The 17294-nt window shown below is 40.2% G+C and overlaps 1 protein-coding gene across 1 annotated transcript in view; it reads right to left on the bottom strand.

Moving 5' to 3' along the window:
* MYRFL (myelin regulatory factor like) overlaps positions 1-17294 on the bottom strand; it is a 77620-nt gene that overhangs the window by 10675 nt on the left and 49651 nt on the right. The window contains exons 14-22 of the mRNA XM_075274440.1: positions 16474-16637; positions 16180-16264; positions 14237-14316; positions 12884-12958; positions 11775-11830; positions 11390-11551; positions 10262-10324; positions 7416-7503; positions 6203-6277 (exon numbers count right to left, since the gene is read on the bottom strand). Coding sequence (XP_075130541.1) covers positions 6203-6277; positions 7416-7503; positions 10262-10324; positions 11390-11551; positions 11775-11830; positions 12884-12958; positions 14237-14316; positions 16180-16264; positions 16474-16637 — 848 coding nt within the window. The remainder of the gene's footprint in view (positions 1-6202; positions 6278-7415; positions 7504-10261; positions 10325-11389; positions 11552-11774; positions 11831-12883; positions 12959-14236; positions 14317-16179; positions 16265-16473; positions 16638-17294) is intronic.

The raw sequence follows: 17294 nt of genomic DNA on the forward strand, positions 1-17294 counted from the left end.
GTAAAGTCCTTGGCAACTATAGTTTGCAAGTATCTTTGAGCACATGTGACTAAAACAATATCAATTAAAAGCCTGAAAAATAAATGCAGAAGAGTTGCTGAGTCTCCATGCCAAGTAAATAAGTGTTTTCCCCAACTGTTTAGTACACAGACAAGCATTCGGTGGCATGGAGCCAACATAATAATTGTTTTCCTGCAGCAGCTACAATTTGTTAAGAGGACAAGAAAGTAAATTGAATGTTATTCCTGGCTGAACTTGTTTGGAGATGCAAAAGGAATAATCACAAGTGGTGATAAATGAAATAAATGGTTAATGAAACCTAGGTAAGCAGTGCATTATGGATGCGGAACATTTTTATCAACATATATAATCTGTCCACAGCCTCACTAGGAAACAAGGATAACAACAGAACTGCTATAATGGCTCATAAATAATCGTAACCAAAGAATTTAAGTACAAGCCGGAGGGCAGCACTGCAGAACCAGTCAAGAAATACCCATTAACCCATACAATTCTGCAACTCACATTGAAAGGGAGAACTCTCTCCCAAACTCCTGAATAGCATATCTGCCTAGTTACCACACAAGGGAGAAGTGGGGGGGTTAGTTTCTATGTTTTTCTATGAAAATTGCTGGATGAAAAAGTGGTATAAGTCCGACTTATTAAATTTAAAACAACGGACATCCGACAGGTCCCATTTATAGTCAATGGGGTCCATCAGTCTGTTTTAGCAGTCCATGTGTCTATAGTTCTGGTCCTCCGATGTACCAGGACAATAGCCATTCAGGTGCAGATGGGAACATAGCATCAGCTCCACAAAAGATCCAAAAGTGTATGAAATCCATTATGTTTTTTACTTTTCTGATGGAAGAAAAACTTCTGCACGCAGGACAAACATGATGGAGGAAAGCTTCCATCATGTTGTTTACATTGGAGTCAATGGGAACGGACACAAATGGAGGAGTCACTTTATCGTTGTTAATGTCCATTGCTCTCATCCTATGATCGATGAGAGTCACACACTTTCTTAACAGTAGTAGGTACGTCCCCTCACACTTCTATCCTGAGATGTTACTATAACATTAAATCCTCACAAGCCAATTCTTAAAAGTAGTCTTCTCAGTTTTTTTTTTTATATATTGCTGTGTTACTACACAGGCTCTAGTCATCTGCTGACAAGCAGGGAAGAAAGCATTTTACATGGACTGCTGTTCAGTTAACACTGTGCTGAGAACAATTCACAATATTTGAAAATACAAAGATTTAGGAATTTCATAACTACCTCTCCAACTAAAGAAACGTGAACAGCAATCCTTTTCCCCTCAAACATAGTCACAAAGTTGGGGGTCTCCAACTTTACCCCAATGTCAGGGGAAAGAAGGATTGAGCATGGTTAAAGGGATCCTATCATTCAATCACTTTTTTTTTTTTATCATTAAAGAGGACCTTTCACCACTTTTGGGCACATGCAGTGTTATATACTGATGGAAAGCAGACAGTGCGCTGATTTCAGCGCACTGTCGGATTTCCCGATCTGTGCCCGGTGTAAAGAGTTTACGGTGCCGGTACCGTAGTGCTCTATGGTCAGAAGGGCGTTTCTGACCATTAGCCAGAGACGTCCTTCTGCCTCGCGGCGCCAATCGCGCTGTGCTGTGGAGCGGGGAGGAACGCCCCCTCCCTCTGCTCACACAGCTCGTCCATAGACGAGCATTATCAGGAGCGGGAGGGGGGAGTTCCTCCCCGCTCCACAGCACAGCGTGATTGGCGCCGCGAGGCAGAAGGACGTCTCTGGCTAATGGTCAGAAACGCCCTTCTGACCATAGAGCACTACGGTACCGGCACCGTAAGCTCTTTACACCGGGCACAGATCGGGAAAGCCGACAGTGCGCTGAATTCAGCGCACTGTCGGCTTTCTGGCAGTATATAACACTGCATGTGCCCAAAAGTGGTGAAAAGTCCTCTTTAACACGTCGGAATAGCCTTAAGAAAGGCTATTCTTCTCCTACCTCACATCCTGCGCGCTTGACCTGATCCGGTCACATCTCATCCCCAAACTCACTAAAGTCATTACTCCGGCCCTAACCCATCTCTTCAACCTATCTCTAGCCAATGGATCCTTCCCCTCTGCCTTCAAACACGCCACAGTCACACCTATACTTAAGAAACAGGCCCTTGACCCGTCCTCTCCAGCCAACGCTTGTCCCATCTCAATGCTCCCGTACACCTCAAAATTGCTTGAGCAACACATCCACTCATAACTCTCCTCCTATCTCTCGTCCAACCTGCTCTTTGACAGACTACAGTCAGGCTTCAGACCCCGTCACTCCACTGAAACTGCCCTAAGTCACTAATGAACTTCTAACCGCCAAAGCCAAGCGCCATTACTCTGTCCTCCTCCTCCTTGACCTCTCCTCTGCCTTTGACACAGTTGACCACTCCCTCCTGTTAGAAATTCTCTCATCCCTTGGTATCTCAGACCTGGCCCTTTCCTGGATCTCCTCATACCTCAACGACGACATTCAGCATCTCCCACTCACACACCACCTCCTCATCATGCCCTCTCTCTGTAGGTGTCCCCCAAGGCTCCGTCCTAGGACCCCTCCTGTTCTCCATCTACACCCTTGGCCTAAGCCAACTCATAGAATCTCATGGTTTTCAATACCATTGCTATGCCGATGACACCCAAATATACATCTTTGGCCAGAAAAATGTCCGCTTACATGGCATTGTAAGCGGCCATTTTCTCGTGGCCGCGGGCATGCACAGACGGCTTTGCCCTAGGTCCCAGGCCTAGAAGTTAGAAGCCACCGCCGGAAGAAGACGTGGTGAAGACCTCGTTCCAGAAGAAGATGGAGGCGGCGCTGGAGAGATTTCTGGCAGCATTGGGGACGCCCCCAGTGCTGTTTTGAGTTCTAGGGCCGCCCCCAGTCCTGTGAGAGAACTCACTTACATACCGACAAAAGACAGGATTTTAGGAGAACAGCGGCGCGGAGAAGACAACGAAAGGCAGGAGAAGAATAGCCTTTTTTAAGGCTATTCCGACGTGTTAATGATAAAAAAAAAAAAAGTGATTGAATGATAGGATCCCTTTAATTTCAACACTTAATCCTATTGTTCTCCCTGCAGGTACCATGCTAACAGAGGTTTTTGGAAGTAACTTATTCCACTTTCCACATTGAAAACACATAAATTGTGAACCAAGTTGAGCATATACGCATATAGGGGACTTGGAGGAATAGCTGCTGGCTGAAGGAGTGGTTTTCCGACAGTTACTGACGTTGTATGAGCAGTTGCATGGTGCCCATTGGGCACTTTAAGTCTACACAACCTGATGCACATTAATCTTTACAAGAGTGCAATAAAATACTGGTCTGAAATATGGTAAAATTAATTTTAGGATAACACTTAAGAGGATATTCTATTAGGGAAGAAGATAAGCCTCTAAGAGAAGAAATAAAACTAACTCCCCTTCTAGAGACACCTTTGTTCCAGAGCTCTTGGTCTAGACCCTCAGGATTCTGGTTCCTATCTGACCAAGAGTAATGGCATCAAATCCATCATTAACATGACCACTGAACCAATCACTAATCTCCAGTGAAGCCATTTATTGAGTAGTCAGATGAATGATGGTTTTGACATGTGCTCCATGGACTGGGATCCCCAAAGGACAGACCCGTAGTACAAGAATGGAGGAGCCGTTAGAAGGTGAGTTAGTTTTTCTTTTTTGTTCGATTCCCTATGTTTTATTAAATTTTGGAATACCCCTTTACAAACTGAAGGCTTTTTGAGAACACTACATTTTAATATTTTCTTCTACTATATACTTTGCTTATGAAACTTTTTTGAGATAAATAATGAAGGACATGTTCATGCTGGAAACAGAACAGTAGCAATGCCCGACAGTTGCTATGGTATTGTAAGAAACAGATACAATGTTTCTGTATCTAACATTCTGCTTCTAGTGCAAACCTCAGCTCCATTACCTTGCCATAGCTGACTAATGAAAGGAGGTATTTTCTGCTGAACAAAATGTACATACTTAAAAAATGTTCCACTTTAGTTTTACTGATTTGCAGATTGGTTTCATGCATCGATTTTTTTCCACGTTTGAAAGCTTTTTTTTGCAATATTTAAGAGATTGTCCCATGAACAAAACTATATTTAAATTTGTAGACAATTAAAAGTTAAACTTTTATATATATATATATATATATATATATATATATATATATATATATATATATATATTACATATATGTGTGAAAACAAATTCTGTAGTGTGTTGAAGATTTTGTCTAGCCTTCTTAGGCTAGGTTCACTTTTGGGCAAAGTGTGTCCATCGTTTGGATGTGCCAGGTGGCCCAAACAATGGAGAGCTGGATCAAATAAAACAGCAGTTACCCACACACACCTGCACACTATAATGGGGTCCGCGGGAGGATGTCGATTGGGGTTCTGCCGGTTTTATACTGAAACCGGTGGAGAGAAAGGTCCTCTGTGCAGGACTTTTATCTATGCCAAGTTTCTGCGGTGGAGTCTCCAATGGAGACTCTGGCACAAATGTGAACCTAGCCTTAGTGGTGACAGTTTCTTGTCTTAATTAGTTGGCAATGGATACAACAATGAATGCAGGAACTTTCTATGATCTGGGAATTGTCAGAAACCCAGCCATGATATCCGTATTGTGGATCTTATGCACGTAGTGTTCTTGCCTTATAACCTGTCCACTGTACGGAAATCACAGCTGGGTTTCTGACAAGTTGCAGACAATAGAAAGTTCCTGCATTCATGGTCATATCCATTGGAAACCCATCAAGACAAAAGACTGTCACCACTAAGATGGTCAGAGAAAGTCTATAAAACTGCAAAATGTTTAATTCTTTATATTTTCAAAGATGTTAAACTTTTAGTTGTCTACAAGTTTATATATAGTAATGCTAACAGGAAAAGCCCATTTAAGAAGAGATTCTGGTGTTGGTTACTTTGACCTACAATGCTTGGCTGAAGGTTCCCACACATCACTATGGTTATTTCACTGGTAAAACCCCTATACTAGTAAAGTGCAAACCCTAATTGGCATTACTAGAAGTGCCTCTCTACAGCATAGTTTAGTACTACAAGTTATGTACTTCTCTTTATCTGTAACATGATGAGCTGCTCCTTTGCACACTAGGCAAGTAAATTCAATTTGCTTAACCCTTTTTCCTTAACTGACTCCAATATGAGAGGTAGAAAGGGTTAATCCCATTAGGCAGCACACTTAGGTGGAGATCAATAGTGGTCCCGTACCCAAGGCTAGCTGCCATCACACTAGAAATGGTGTTTGTTCTGATTAGTCTATATTTTGCCATAGTTGTCCTGAACTGTCGACTATGCAAAGAGTATGTTGCTGTGCTTTCTTGTGAGGGCAAAATGCTGGTTGTATCTAAGAGCTGGACCACAGAAATTCTTCAGGGACGTCTTGTGGTTTGATGACCCTGAGCTGCCTGTGACGTGATGCTTGGGTCACAAAGGCATGGAGTATAGAGTGGCCTTCATGCCTTTCCAGGGGGAGTTAGCACATTGGTTCCACATTGTGCCTGGAATCAACTACTGTGAAACAGGAGTGAGTCACTTGCATTTCCCACTGCTGCTTTGTATGCCATATTCTCTGTTTCTAACTCTGTTTGCCAACTATAATAAAACTTCTGGTTGTGGTACAACAGAGTATATGTCTGGTGATTTCTTTAGCCAGATACACAACACAAAACTGCCAAAATTGTCTGAATGGTCTGTGCTATGCCATAGTTGTTGTGATGACTGCAATGTTCAGGTGCAGATGTCTGCCCTCATACATATTAGATAGTCGAAGGTCCTGTAGACACGGGCACATTCAAATGTCATGAGTTTTCCAGGATCAGGATATTGATGACCTTTCTGTTGACTCCTGAGAGTGCTGTGGCCTCTTTATTGAATATATTAGTCTGCCTACATACAGCCTGCAAACTTAGCAGCATTGTAGGGTAATGTGGCTGCATCCCATTCATATGACTGGGATGAAGCTGTAATATTGTGGCCCCTATGGTGTAGACTGGCGCAAATGTGAACTAAGCCTAACTCTTCCTGAAAATTAGAATAAAACTAGATCTATTAAACACCTTCAAGTTTTAATGCAAATGAATACAATAATTCTTCCAGTGCAACAGAATATAATTTTACTTACTTAATCTCTAAAGTTATCCGCATATTGGTAGGAGTATACTTATTCACTGGTATGGCATAGAAGTAAATACCAGACCTAAAATATAAAGTAATACATAAAAATGTTATAGGTTTAGTACTAATTAATATACAGGGGTTCTCTGGACTGTGCATTTAGTCCTCATATACATGAGAAACAAGAGGATTTCCCAGACATTTGCTTTTTAAAATAAACACTCCCTTCAGCTCCCGCTGACAAAAGCACTGCTGCACATAAACATTATTCACATGGTCCTGGGAACCTTTTTTTTTTTTTTTTTAAATGTAGATTGTGAGCCTCATATAGGGATCACAATGTACTTTTTTTTCCCTATCAGTATGTTTTTGTAGAATGGAAGGAAATCCATGCAAACTTGGAGAACATACAAACTCCTTGCAGATGTTGTTTCTGGTGGGATTCCAACCCAGGGCTCCAGCGCTGCAAGGCTGCAATGCTAACCACTGAGCCACCATGTTGCCCCTATGGTCAAGGAAACCTTGTCACATGCTGGTGACTGCGGGGACACACTATGTGTAATGTATAGGTGTACCATACATTGAAAACAGAAACATATAAAAACGGGTAACACTCCAAAGAGGTTAGTGAAGAAAAAATGTGGCGTTCTTTATAGAGCCTTTCTCAAATTTCTTAGAAAAACATACAGCCCAAAGAAGTCATTGAACTTCAATGAAAGCATTTAAGGTAGTTCTCAACAAAAGACAGTTGTTCTAACCCGTAGACATCAGGCTGTCTAAGGTGATGGATAATCCTGAGTATGATCTAATGTCTATAGTTACTTGTAGGAAAGCTATAGCTCACTGATATATAATCTATACAATGTGATGTATATCACATCACATCTAACATACTCTCTATGTCCACCTGACAGCACTTCATATGTTTAACCCTTATAGAGTCTTATTGCATAATAAAGTTCTTTCTGAATATACAATGTGAGGGTATAGATGTAAGAAGTCACGGTGCACTTCCAAATAACAGAAAGACTTGTAGCATTCTTAAGCTGCACTTATATCCTCTTAGACAATACTGCCTTCTGCTGGTAAGTAATTCTCCTGACTATTGATTATATGTACATATTTGCAGATTTCTGTGTCTTAATGACAATTTAGTGTTGTATGTAAAGCCGATCAGGATTCTGTACTTTACACTCAATATAATGTTAAGAATCTCTTACCCACACTGCAAGCTTTTTCTACAGAAGTGGCGGTTTATCACATGCTGATTTTCCACAATCTGCATAGAGCTGATCGAAGTGTCAATCCCTGAAGAAGCAAGGAAATAGTATACGAATATATAACATGATATATATGAATGGGGTAAAAGCATTAACATAGCAGTGTCGTTTTTTTTTAGAGGTGTCAAACCCAAATACACAGTGGGCCAAAATTATTAACTTAGACAAAGTCACAGGCCAACACTGATATTTATAGGAAAAGTGTCTACAATTGAGGAAGTTTTTCCTTCTCATCAGATATAGCAATGAACTTTTTCATATGAAAACAAACTTACTCCTGATAATACTCGTCTATGGACAAGCACTGTGAGCAGAGGGAGGGGGCGTTCCTCCCCGCTCACACAGTATAGCGCTATAGGCGCTGCTGTGCAGAAGGACATTCCTGACAGAGTGTCAGAAACGCCCTTCTGACTGTGAAGAGCTACGGTACCTGGACCGATAGCTCTTCACCCGGGGCACAGATCGGGAAAGATTACAGTGCGCACTGTCGGCTTTCCAGAGGTATATAACACCGCATGTGCACAAATCCATGAAAGGTCCTCTTTAACAAGGGAATAACCCATGAAGTCCATTAAATAGCTTTTGAGATAATTGCCCAATTACTTTTGGTCCCTTGAAAAAGAGACAGCTACATATTACAGATCTTTAATTTCTAAACCCTTCCTCCAATTAGGATATGAATACCCTCAAATTAAAGCCGAGAGTCTGCACTTTATGCCTGTATTGATTATATAACTAGATCTTGAGTATTTTCTGGTAAACAGCTAAAATGCTAAAACTTGAGTCACTGCCCAAAAATTTTGGACCTAACTGTAAATAGTCATGCAAAATAATTAGTGTTGACATACAAAAAGATCATAGTTCACATAGATCACAGTGATATCCATCCATCCAGAAGAGTAAAATAGGTCATTATTTTATCCTATGAAAAATATTTCTCAATAAAATTTCTTTTCAAATGACCTATTATATTTTGTTACAGGGAAAGATAGTTCTATATATACATACAATATAAATGAGATATAAAGTATATTAAGAGGAATAAAACGGAGAACAAAATTGTCCAGGAGGCTGCTGTACTCTGACAACTAATTAAAGTATAACTATGGGATCTTTTTTATAATCATATATTTTAGGACTTAACTTGTGAAAATTCTGTCAGGCATCCAGTTATAAAGCTGATACAGGCCAAAGATTTAACTGTGAACCATACAGTTATTGGCTTTACTCCCTTAATGACATATACATTTAGCTTGCCCAATGTCCGTCACAGACATAAATAACTTCAATTATTCTAAACACAATGGAGGGAATATATTATATGTTTTACACTAGTTTTTCCACATGGTTTTTCTGAAAATTGGCCATGTTTACTCTGTTGCCCAGGGCATTGATACTGGAGTGTATACCCGTCTTGATATATCACCCTCAGTGTCTTTAAAGATTTACTTAAAATTGTAAATCTCTCTTTCCAATTTCTAGCTAGCTAATGTGCTTATATTAATCCATTTAGTAACTCCTCGAGAAGTCAAGGAGTACATAACATAAAAGAAGACTATGATACTATTATAAGGCCCCCAAAGAGAGGGGCCCAGAAAAAGTTGTCTGTATGTACCCATTTTATTAATTGGTGGGAAAATCTGTGCAGTGATCCCTTCTCTGCACATTCTACAAAGGTTGAAGCAAATAAAGAGCCATTTCTAGTCATGGGTGAGATGAGAATACATGGCTTTAGGTCCAGGCAACAAAACCAGTACAGGGCTGCTATAACCTTAGGGCAAATGGTGCATCTACACCGGGCACTATGGTAGTGGAGACACCTCAGCTGGGCTAGCCGCTCCGTGATCTGTCATTCAGACTTCGGCTGATGATGTCTGTGGCAGGGAGTCACACTGAGTGCCAAGCCAAAGACATCACTACAACTAGTGTCTGAAGGCAAGTCTCATTAGGTTAGTATATTTTTTTGTTAATTTGTATGTAATGTATTCACTGGTCACTGAAACCTTGAAAAAAACCTTTGGAAACAGCCCTGGATCAGGGGTTAGAGAAAAAAACAGAATACAGCTGTGCTACTGTCCCATAGATGTACAATGGAGCTATGGAACAGCCATATGAAAGCAGCATAGAGCAGCCATGTTTAATTGTTTCTTTAAGACCCAACCACCTCAGGTGGTATTCTCATTTCAGCCATCAAAAGGGGTAAGTTGGGAATACGTGTTTAAAACAAGGATCATGTAAATGAAATGGGGAAATTCTGACTCAGGTAGTTAGGGGTGTTGGGTTTCTAACCAGAAGCAGAAGGTTGCTCCATTTCAATCTCTCCTTTTGGGCCTCTGCTCCTCAACTCAACTGTGGAGAATTCCCTTACATGGTGTATATCAGCTTTTCTAAATATATCATTGCTATCAATATAACATACAGTATGTCCAAGTCTCTAAAAACAGACAACAGTGCTTCTGCACTCTTGCCAATTGTGCTGAAAAATGGAACAACCACTTAATAGACTGTCTTTATAAACAACGAGAAAAGAGCGGCTGCCACAGGACAGTTGCTTCTTTGCTATACTTGTTGACCTAGAAGAAAAGACAATGTTGTATGGCAGCAAGGCAGACCATATTACCACTAAATGCCAAACATTTGCTTATCCAGTGAGTGAAACAATACTAAATTTTATTAGAATATGCGTTTATGAATGAAGGATTCTTACTATTTTGACTCAGAGCCACTTATTTACCCAAGTCTATTAAACTAAAAATAGTTGGCCCATGATAAAAGTATTAACTTACAGTCACTTGAATATCCCGGCTTATTGTGCCATCTCCATTTTGTCGCAAGTTTACTTAGATTTCCTAAAAAAAAATATTTAAATCACAAATAACTCTGCTACTATATTAAATACAAATGAATAGGCATAACAATATACTATAAGTGAAAAAACCATTGCACACTTGTGTTACAGATAATCTGGTGATCCTACAGACTATTTGCAGAATGTGGCAGAATCTCATTGCTTAAATGTTTGCAAAACTGTCATATTGTTATTTCAACTGAATGTATTAGAAAATATTCCTGTGTCTATATAGCATTGATATATACTTATAATGTGTCCAGAGCTGTGAGAAGTTGTTTCATGTGCATTGATTCTTATTGGTTGACCTGCACAATATCACTCTGCCCCTGTACACATAAATATTGAGTAATTGTGGCTGAGCCACTGAACATGTGTGACCACCAGGGGTGAACCTGCCCCTTTCGCTGCCCGAGGCGAAGTGCAGAAAGCTGCCCCCCCCCCGCCGGGGGAGGGGGCGGGATGGGGGAGTGACTTAGCAGAGGGGCGGGGCTTAGCGCCGTTCGCCGGCAGAGAGCAGGCCCGGAGACTGCCTGCGCTCTGCCTGAGCGTGCGGGGAGGCTTCTGCTCCAGTGGCCTCCCCAAACCACCGCTCCGTGCTAAGCCAGTCCAGGACAGCTTGTCCTGGACTGGCTTAGGTTAGCAAAAATGCCGCCCTCCCTGAGGCCCTGGCATAGTGCCGCCTGAAGCGCTCGCTTCAGGTCGCCTCATGGGAGGTGCGGCACTGGTGACCACCAGGACTAGACATGATGAGGGATTAAATAAACTCCAGGATGCTCCATAATAACTATGTAAAGTCTGTATCTACACACAGAAGCATTTTGTCAATTATTCCAAATAAACATGGTTACATTTTGCATGACGTTACAGAATAATCTAGAGTTTATTCATTGGATAATGCCTTCTAATTGTGTTGCTATCAGTTTTTAATATCGCCATGACGAGCTCCTTTGGTTTTTAATAAAATGTTCCTGGTAGGGGATTCTGAATTCCCTTATGTAGCTGATGTAGAAATTGTCATTTGCTGAAGTGTATTTCTTGAGTGGTGTTGACAACACATACTTACTTGTTTCGGGATACTGCTCTCTCTCATAACTGATGTCTCTCAGCTTGCTTTGTTGGATTGAACAGCAGTATTCTTGATCACAGGGCAAGATATCACAGAAACTAATTTCCTGTCCTCCCCCTGATGAATCTCGGGTAGTTGTAGACATAGATTTAGTTATAGCTGTTGAATGAAGTTATTTAGGTTTAGTGATTCTAGAAAGTTCTCTATATAACTACGTTAACAATGCATTTATATGCCAAGCAGCAGAATTGTTGGTGCAATGACAATACACAATTGCATCTCATGCTGATACAAAATACATTTTTCTATCTTTAACAATTTTGTAGCAGAGAACAAAAGTTAGAAGCTAAAAATGTAAATGGAATATATAACTAGAACATACCCAAGGTAGTGTATATTGAAGGCAATAATGAACTTGTGATGTCTGTAAAATTGTTCCTGTGTTTGGTGGGAAAATAGAGAAACATAATTACTATGTAATACTATTGCTGTGTACAGAGCAAAGGAAAGACCAAGAGCTTATGCTGATGTCCACATCTTACAGACATGTGATTCCCATGTAATCATAGACAGTGATTTATTTTCAGGTCGTGTGCAGACTGCGGATGAAACATTTTCCATAGGTGAAGAACAGATCTATTTATTTCTTTGTTTATTTTACTAGATTTTGCAATATTTCTGGGTCCATGACAGATGGACAACATACGGATGATATTCATAAACTAGAATGATATTTTCTGGTCAACAAAACTGACAAAATTAGGGCATGTATTAGTTCTTTTCTCCCGAAACAATGGAGAATAGACGTCTGCATGAGTCCATTAATATCAATAGGTACATATGCAGTCCATGACTTAAATAAGTCCTAAGCAATTAAAAGGGTTATTCAAAACTGACGATTAATTACCTATCCATAGGACAGGTCATTAATTTAGGAACAGTGGGAATCCGACACTCGAGCCCCGCACCAGTCAGAAGTTTATAGCACAGGATACATATCTGACAGCAAACGGCTCTGTACACGCCTAAGGATAAGTCATTATAATATATATTATATTATTATTATGATAATAATAATACCTCCCAACTGCCTTGGATTCAGTGGGACAGTTCCAGATTCTGGGCCCTGTCCCAGTCAGAAGGAGATATGTCCCAGCTTCAACTCATTTTGTGTCCTCTCCAGATTTTTCGTAACCCATGCTCTAATACACTTTACATATTATTGTTGGCAGCAAATCCACAGTGATCTCATTGACAAACTAGCATTTTATTGCTTGTCTCTGGACATGTTACAGTGGTCTGTGGTCAAGAACAAATATGTGTATAATCAATTGTTTGGGTGATAACTACCCTGTGTCAAAGACCATTCATTGGGACATAGGGGGTGTTTACAAGTTCATCTTGTCCTGCTGTTTGTGTCCATCACTGGAACTATAACTGTATAACATCTTATTTGTGAACTGTGTTATCAACACAAAGCAAAATACGTACACTGATGATGGTGGTTCTCGCTCAATGGCTTCTTCTTGGACATAGAGGATATACAATGTGGAAATGGTCAGAGCACTGAAAGATACAGACAAGATTCAGTTGGTCATTGTTAGTATTATATCTATCCACCTAAATATTTTGTGTATCATATGTAATCCCCAACTGTAAAGCACCATGGAATTAATGGTGCTATATAAATAAATAATAATAATAATTAGAGATGAGCGAGTAGTACTTGATCGAGTAGGTATTCGATCGAATACTACGGTATTTGGAATACTCGCACTCGATTGAGTACCACTCGCTATTTGAATGGAAAAGTTCGATGCAGAACCAGCATTGATTGGCCGAATGCTATACAGTCGGCCAATCAACGCTGGTTCTTCTCCTACCTTTAGAAGTCTTCTCCATGCAGCTTCCCCGCAGCGGTCTTCCGGCTCTTCATTCACTCTGCTAGGCATCGGGCCTGGGCAGAGCCGACTGCGCATGTCCGCTTGTAGTGCGGGCATGCGCAGTCGGCTCTGCCCAGGCCCGATGCCTGGCAGAGTGAATTCAGAGCCGGAAGATGCCGCGGGGACGCTGCAAGGAGAAGACTTCTCGGAGGATCCAGCCCGACCCTCACTCATGGACTTGGTAAGTATAATTTGATCGAACATTGACTACCCCTGAAACGAGCATTTTCCTCCCATAGACTATAATGGGGTTCGATATTCGATTCGAGTAGTCGAATATTGATGGGCTACTCGAAACGAATATCGAACCTCGAACATTTTACTGTTCGCTCATCTCTAATAATAATAATAAAAAACAATTCATACTCACTGCTCTAGTCAAATGAGTGGTAAACATATGTGCATGAACCAAGCAATGGGGACATGAAGATTGACGATTTTCATGTAGATGAGACTGACCTTTAACCTTTCACAATGCTAACCCTAACCTTGCATTCACACAACTAAGTTTCAGTCGAGAAACTGGATACTTGTGTTGGACAGATTTATATTATATATTGTTTATATGTGCAAATATATTTCTATTTTAGTTGATTTATACAACTAAATAAATGTCCTAAATGTAGGAAAAAAATTACCACCATGAAAACTGACCCTAAACCGCACCATGCAGAGGCTGAGCATGTGTGTGGCTCTCTCCATTTAAGTTTATGGAAGTTATAGGAAGAATTGAGCAAGCTTACATGACATTAAGTCTGGATTCTTGTTCTCATGAAATATGGGGTATTAGAAGTGGAAACCAACCTGCTATAAAGGCCTGGGACAGTAATACCCCATATTTACCATGTATAGCATAGTAATATGATAAAGTAATGTACATTTCATTAAAATATGCATTTACCAAAGTGCCATAACAGAGATTAAAGCCATTACAGTTGTTTGAAAAATCCTTTTAGAACATTGCTGTTGTTTGGTTGGAACCTGAAAACAGAAAAAAGAAGCAAAAACAGAATTAGTGTGAAGTGTTTACAGTAACTCTAATCACAAGGTCATAATGGTGTTTTTGAAAGTCATAAAACATTGGGATAGTGAGGTATTGTGTTGACTAAATACAGCTTTATATTGGCCAGAGTGATGAATAAGCCTTGTATTCCCATCTCAGACACCTTTAAGGATGGAATCAGCTGACAGATGAAAGTTTGCTTGTCTGTCAGCTGATCAGGAGAACCTTTCAGTGGACCATTTATAGGAACGGATCTTTATAGGACCATATGGATAATCACTGGTGTGGCTATATCACAGTCATTACAGGACTATAATGGTAAACAGTAGCTGAGTCCCATTAGAAATAGATGAATTTACAAAACATTAGAGTGAACACCAAAGTCATTTCTAAAGAGCTATGTGAGAAGGATACTTACTCTGATGACATATATAAAGAAAAATGTTTGTTTTGGTACCGTGTTAGCTAGTGGTTATAAAATATAAAAAACAACAAAGTTTTGTTGTTTTATATATAAAGAAAGCTTTCAATAGGTGAAGGGATAATAATTTATTTAATAAAGTGAATGAACAAAAGAGAAATCTAAATCAAAACAGGACTTAAGTGTACTATTAAATTGGTCATCATACACAAGAGATAATGCACATAGTGATGTCAGAGTTCTGGGATAATGTAAACAGTGATGTTATAGTACATGGATAATACACACAGTGATGTCCTAGTACCAGATAATGCACAATGGGATATCACAGTACAGGGAACATAAATATAGTGATGTCACAGTACAGGGGTAATATACACAATGATGTTACAGTTCAGGGATAATGCACACAGTAGTACTATATACAGTAATATCACAGTACAAGGATAATCCCCACTGTGTTCTCATGACAGGGAATAATATACAAAGAAAAAGATCACAGAATATACGTTGACATGACGGCATATTAAAAAAGTAAATATGATGATGTCACATGCGAGAATTATTGTGTTGCAGTAATGGAGGCACATTCAGTTTTCAATTTTTCCTATCATCCCTAGTTATCACCATAAGGTCTCATTGTAAATAAGCCCCTTAGGGCTTGTTCACATATGCATTCTCCTCTCCATACTGCAGGTTTCCGTTTCCTGCATAAAACAGAGCAGGAGACGGAAACCTGCAGGACTCTTTCTCACCCATTCATTTGAATGGGTGAGAAAGCTGTCCGGCCGTGAGCGGCGGTGAGCGTTTTGCGCTCTCCGCCGCGAAACCGGGTTTTATAATCCGGACACAGAGTCGGACATGCAGTACTCTGTGTCCAGATTAAAAAAAACGGTTTCGCGGCGGAGAGCATAAAACGCTCACCGCCGCTCACGGCCGGACCCGGTCTGTGGTTTCCGTCTTCTGCATGCCAGAAACCACAGAACAGAGACCCTGAACGCAGGTGTGAACCTAGCGTCAGTTGTTGGGCCCCATTGCAGTGGTTATGTCTGCTGCCCTGGTAGTTATGCCCAGGTCTTACAGTGTGGCTTACTTGATAGATGGAGTCTAAACTGGCAGAATTTGTGCCTACAGGCTCTGGTAAATGTGGTACTGGTTTTATACTAGTATAATGATTTGGTGTAAATCTAGTATAAATCCACTTTTTATGTGCCCTTATCACAGCCTCATTGCTTATCCCTTATGTGTAGTACTGATATCATTAAGTATTTCTATTACACGGTTTATGAGATCGGTATATTTTTTTCATTCTACTCCTTTTAAGATCTCATTCTGTATGTTTATTATAGTCCTTTTATTATATCATTGAATATTTTTATGACATATATTAGCTAATAATTGAGTCTTTTGTATAATTTACCTGATGGTCTTCTTTTCTTCCACTGACCTTTTTTGGTTTCATTGGGGCTGCTTTTTGAAGTGGGACATGGCTGATCTTGCTGAATCTGTAATAAAATGCAAATAGACTTTAAAATCAGAAGTAAGGTCCAGGCAGCCATTGTGTGTTATAATCATTTATTCCCTGTAGGTTCATAGTAAAATCCCACAGTTTGTATTGCGTTCTTAGATCATGAATATTGCTTTCATGTAACAACACATGAATAATCTGTGCATATTGTTACAATTGTAGGAGTAGCAATGAATTTTCTCTAACCTTGAAGGCGACCTTTCGCTGGTGGTTTGCTTTAAGCTGCTTATTCGCTTTAATTTGGCAAGCTTTTGGTTCCATAGTTCAAGCTCCTCGATCCTCATTTCAAGGTTATTTGTCAGTTTACAAAGCTGTTTCACAGCGCCCACATTTTCCATAAAGATCTGGTCCTAAGAGAGGAGAGAAGAGTCAAACACAAATTGCAGCATGTCAATTATATCTACGGAAATGCTGGCGGTTTCCCTATAGGTGTTAATGAAGCAGAAAGGGAGCATGGGAAACCTCCCCAAACTTTCTGTGCAAAGCACTGAGGGAAGAACCGCATGGGGAGGGAGACCACCTGGGGCCTTAGCTTAAGGGAGGGTTCACACGGAGTTACCTGCCGTGGGCCGTTCACGCTCCCATTGATTTTAATGGGAGCGTGGATCGTATACGCGGCGCTATTTTGCGGCCGTGATTTTCCACATCACGCGGCATGTAACTCCGTGTGAACCCTCCCTAAGAGTGCATTCACACAACTGTTATGTGAATGCACTTTAAGGCATTCCAAACGTTTTTTGTGCTGCATGTTTGTTTTTTTTTACCATAAAAACATTCTGCAGGCTTTTTTGGTGTTTTGGGGAGGTTTTTTGCACTTAATGGTATTTTTGACCTCTATTGCTTTTTTCAAGCACTTTCCAATTGATTCCATTATAGGAAAAAACAGAAATATACTTTGTGAAAAAAAATGCCAGGAGGGGAAAAAAAAGCAATAAAAATGTATATCAATACAGGCTTTTTTTTTTTTTTTGAGAATAATAACATACAAATACTATGGGTGAAGGTAG

Source organism: Leptodactylus fuscus, chromosome 5 (genome assembly GCF_031893055.1).
Source record: "Leptodactylus fuscus isolate aLepFus1 chromosome 5, aLepFus1.hap2, whole genome shotgun sequence".
NCBI lineage: Eukaryota > Metazoa > Chordata > Amphibia > Anura > Leptodactylidae > Leptodactylus > Leptodactylus fuscus.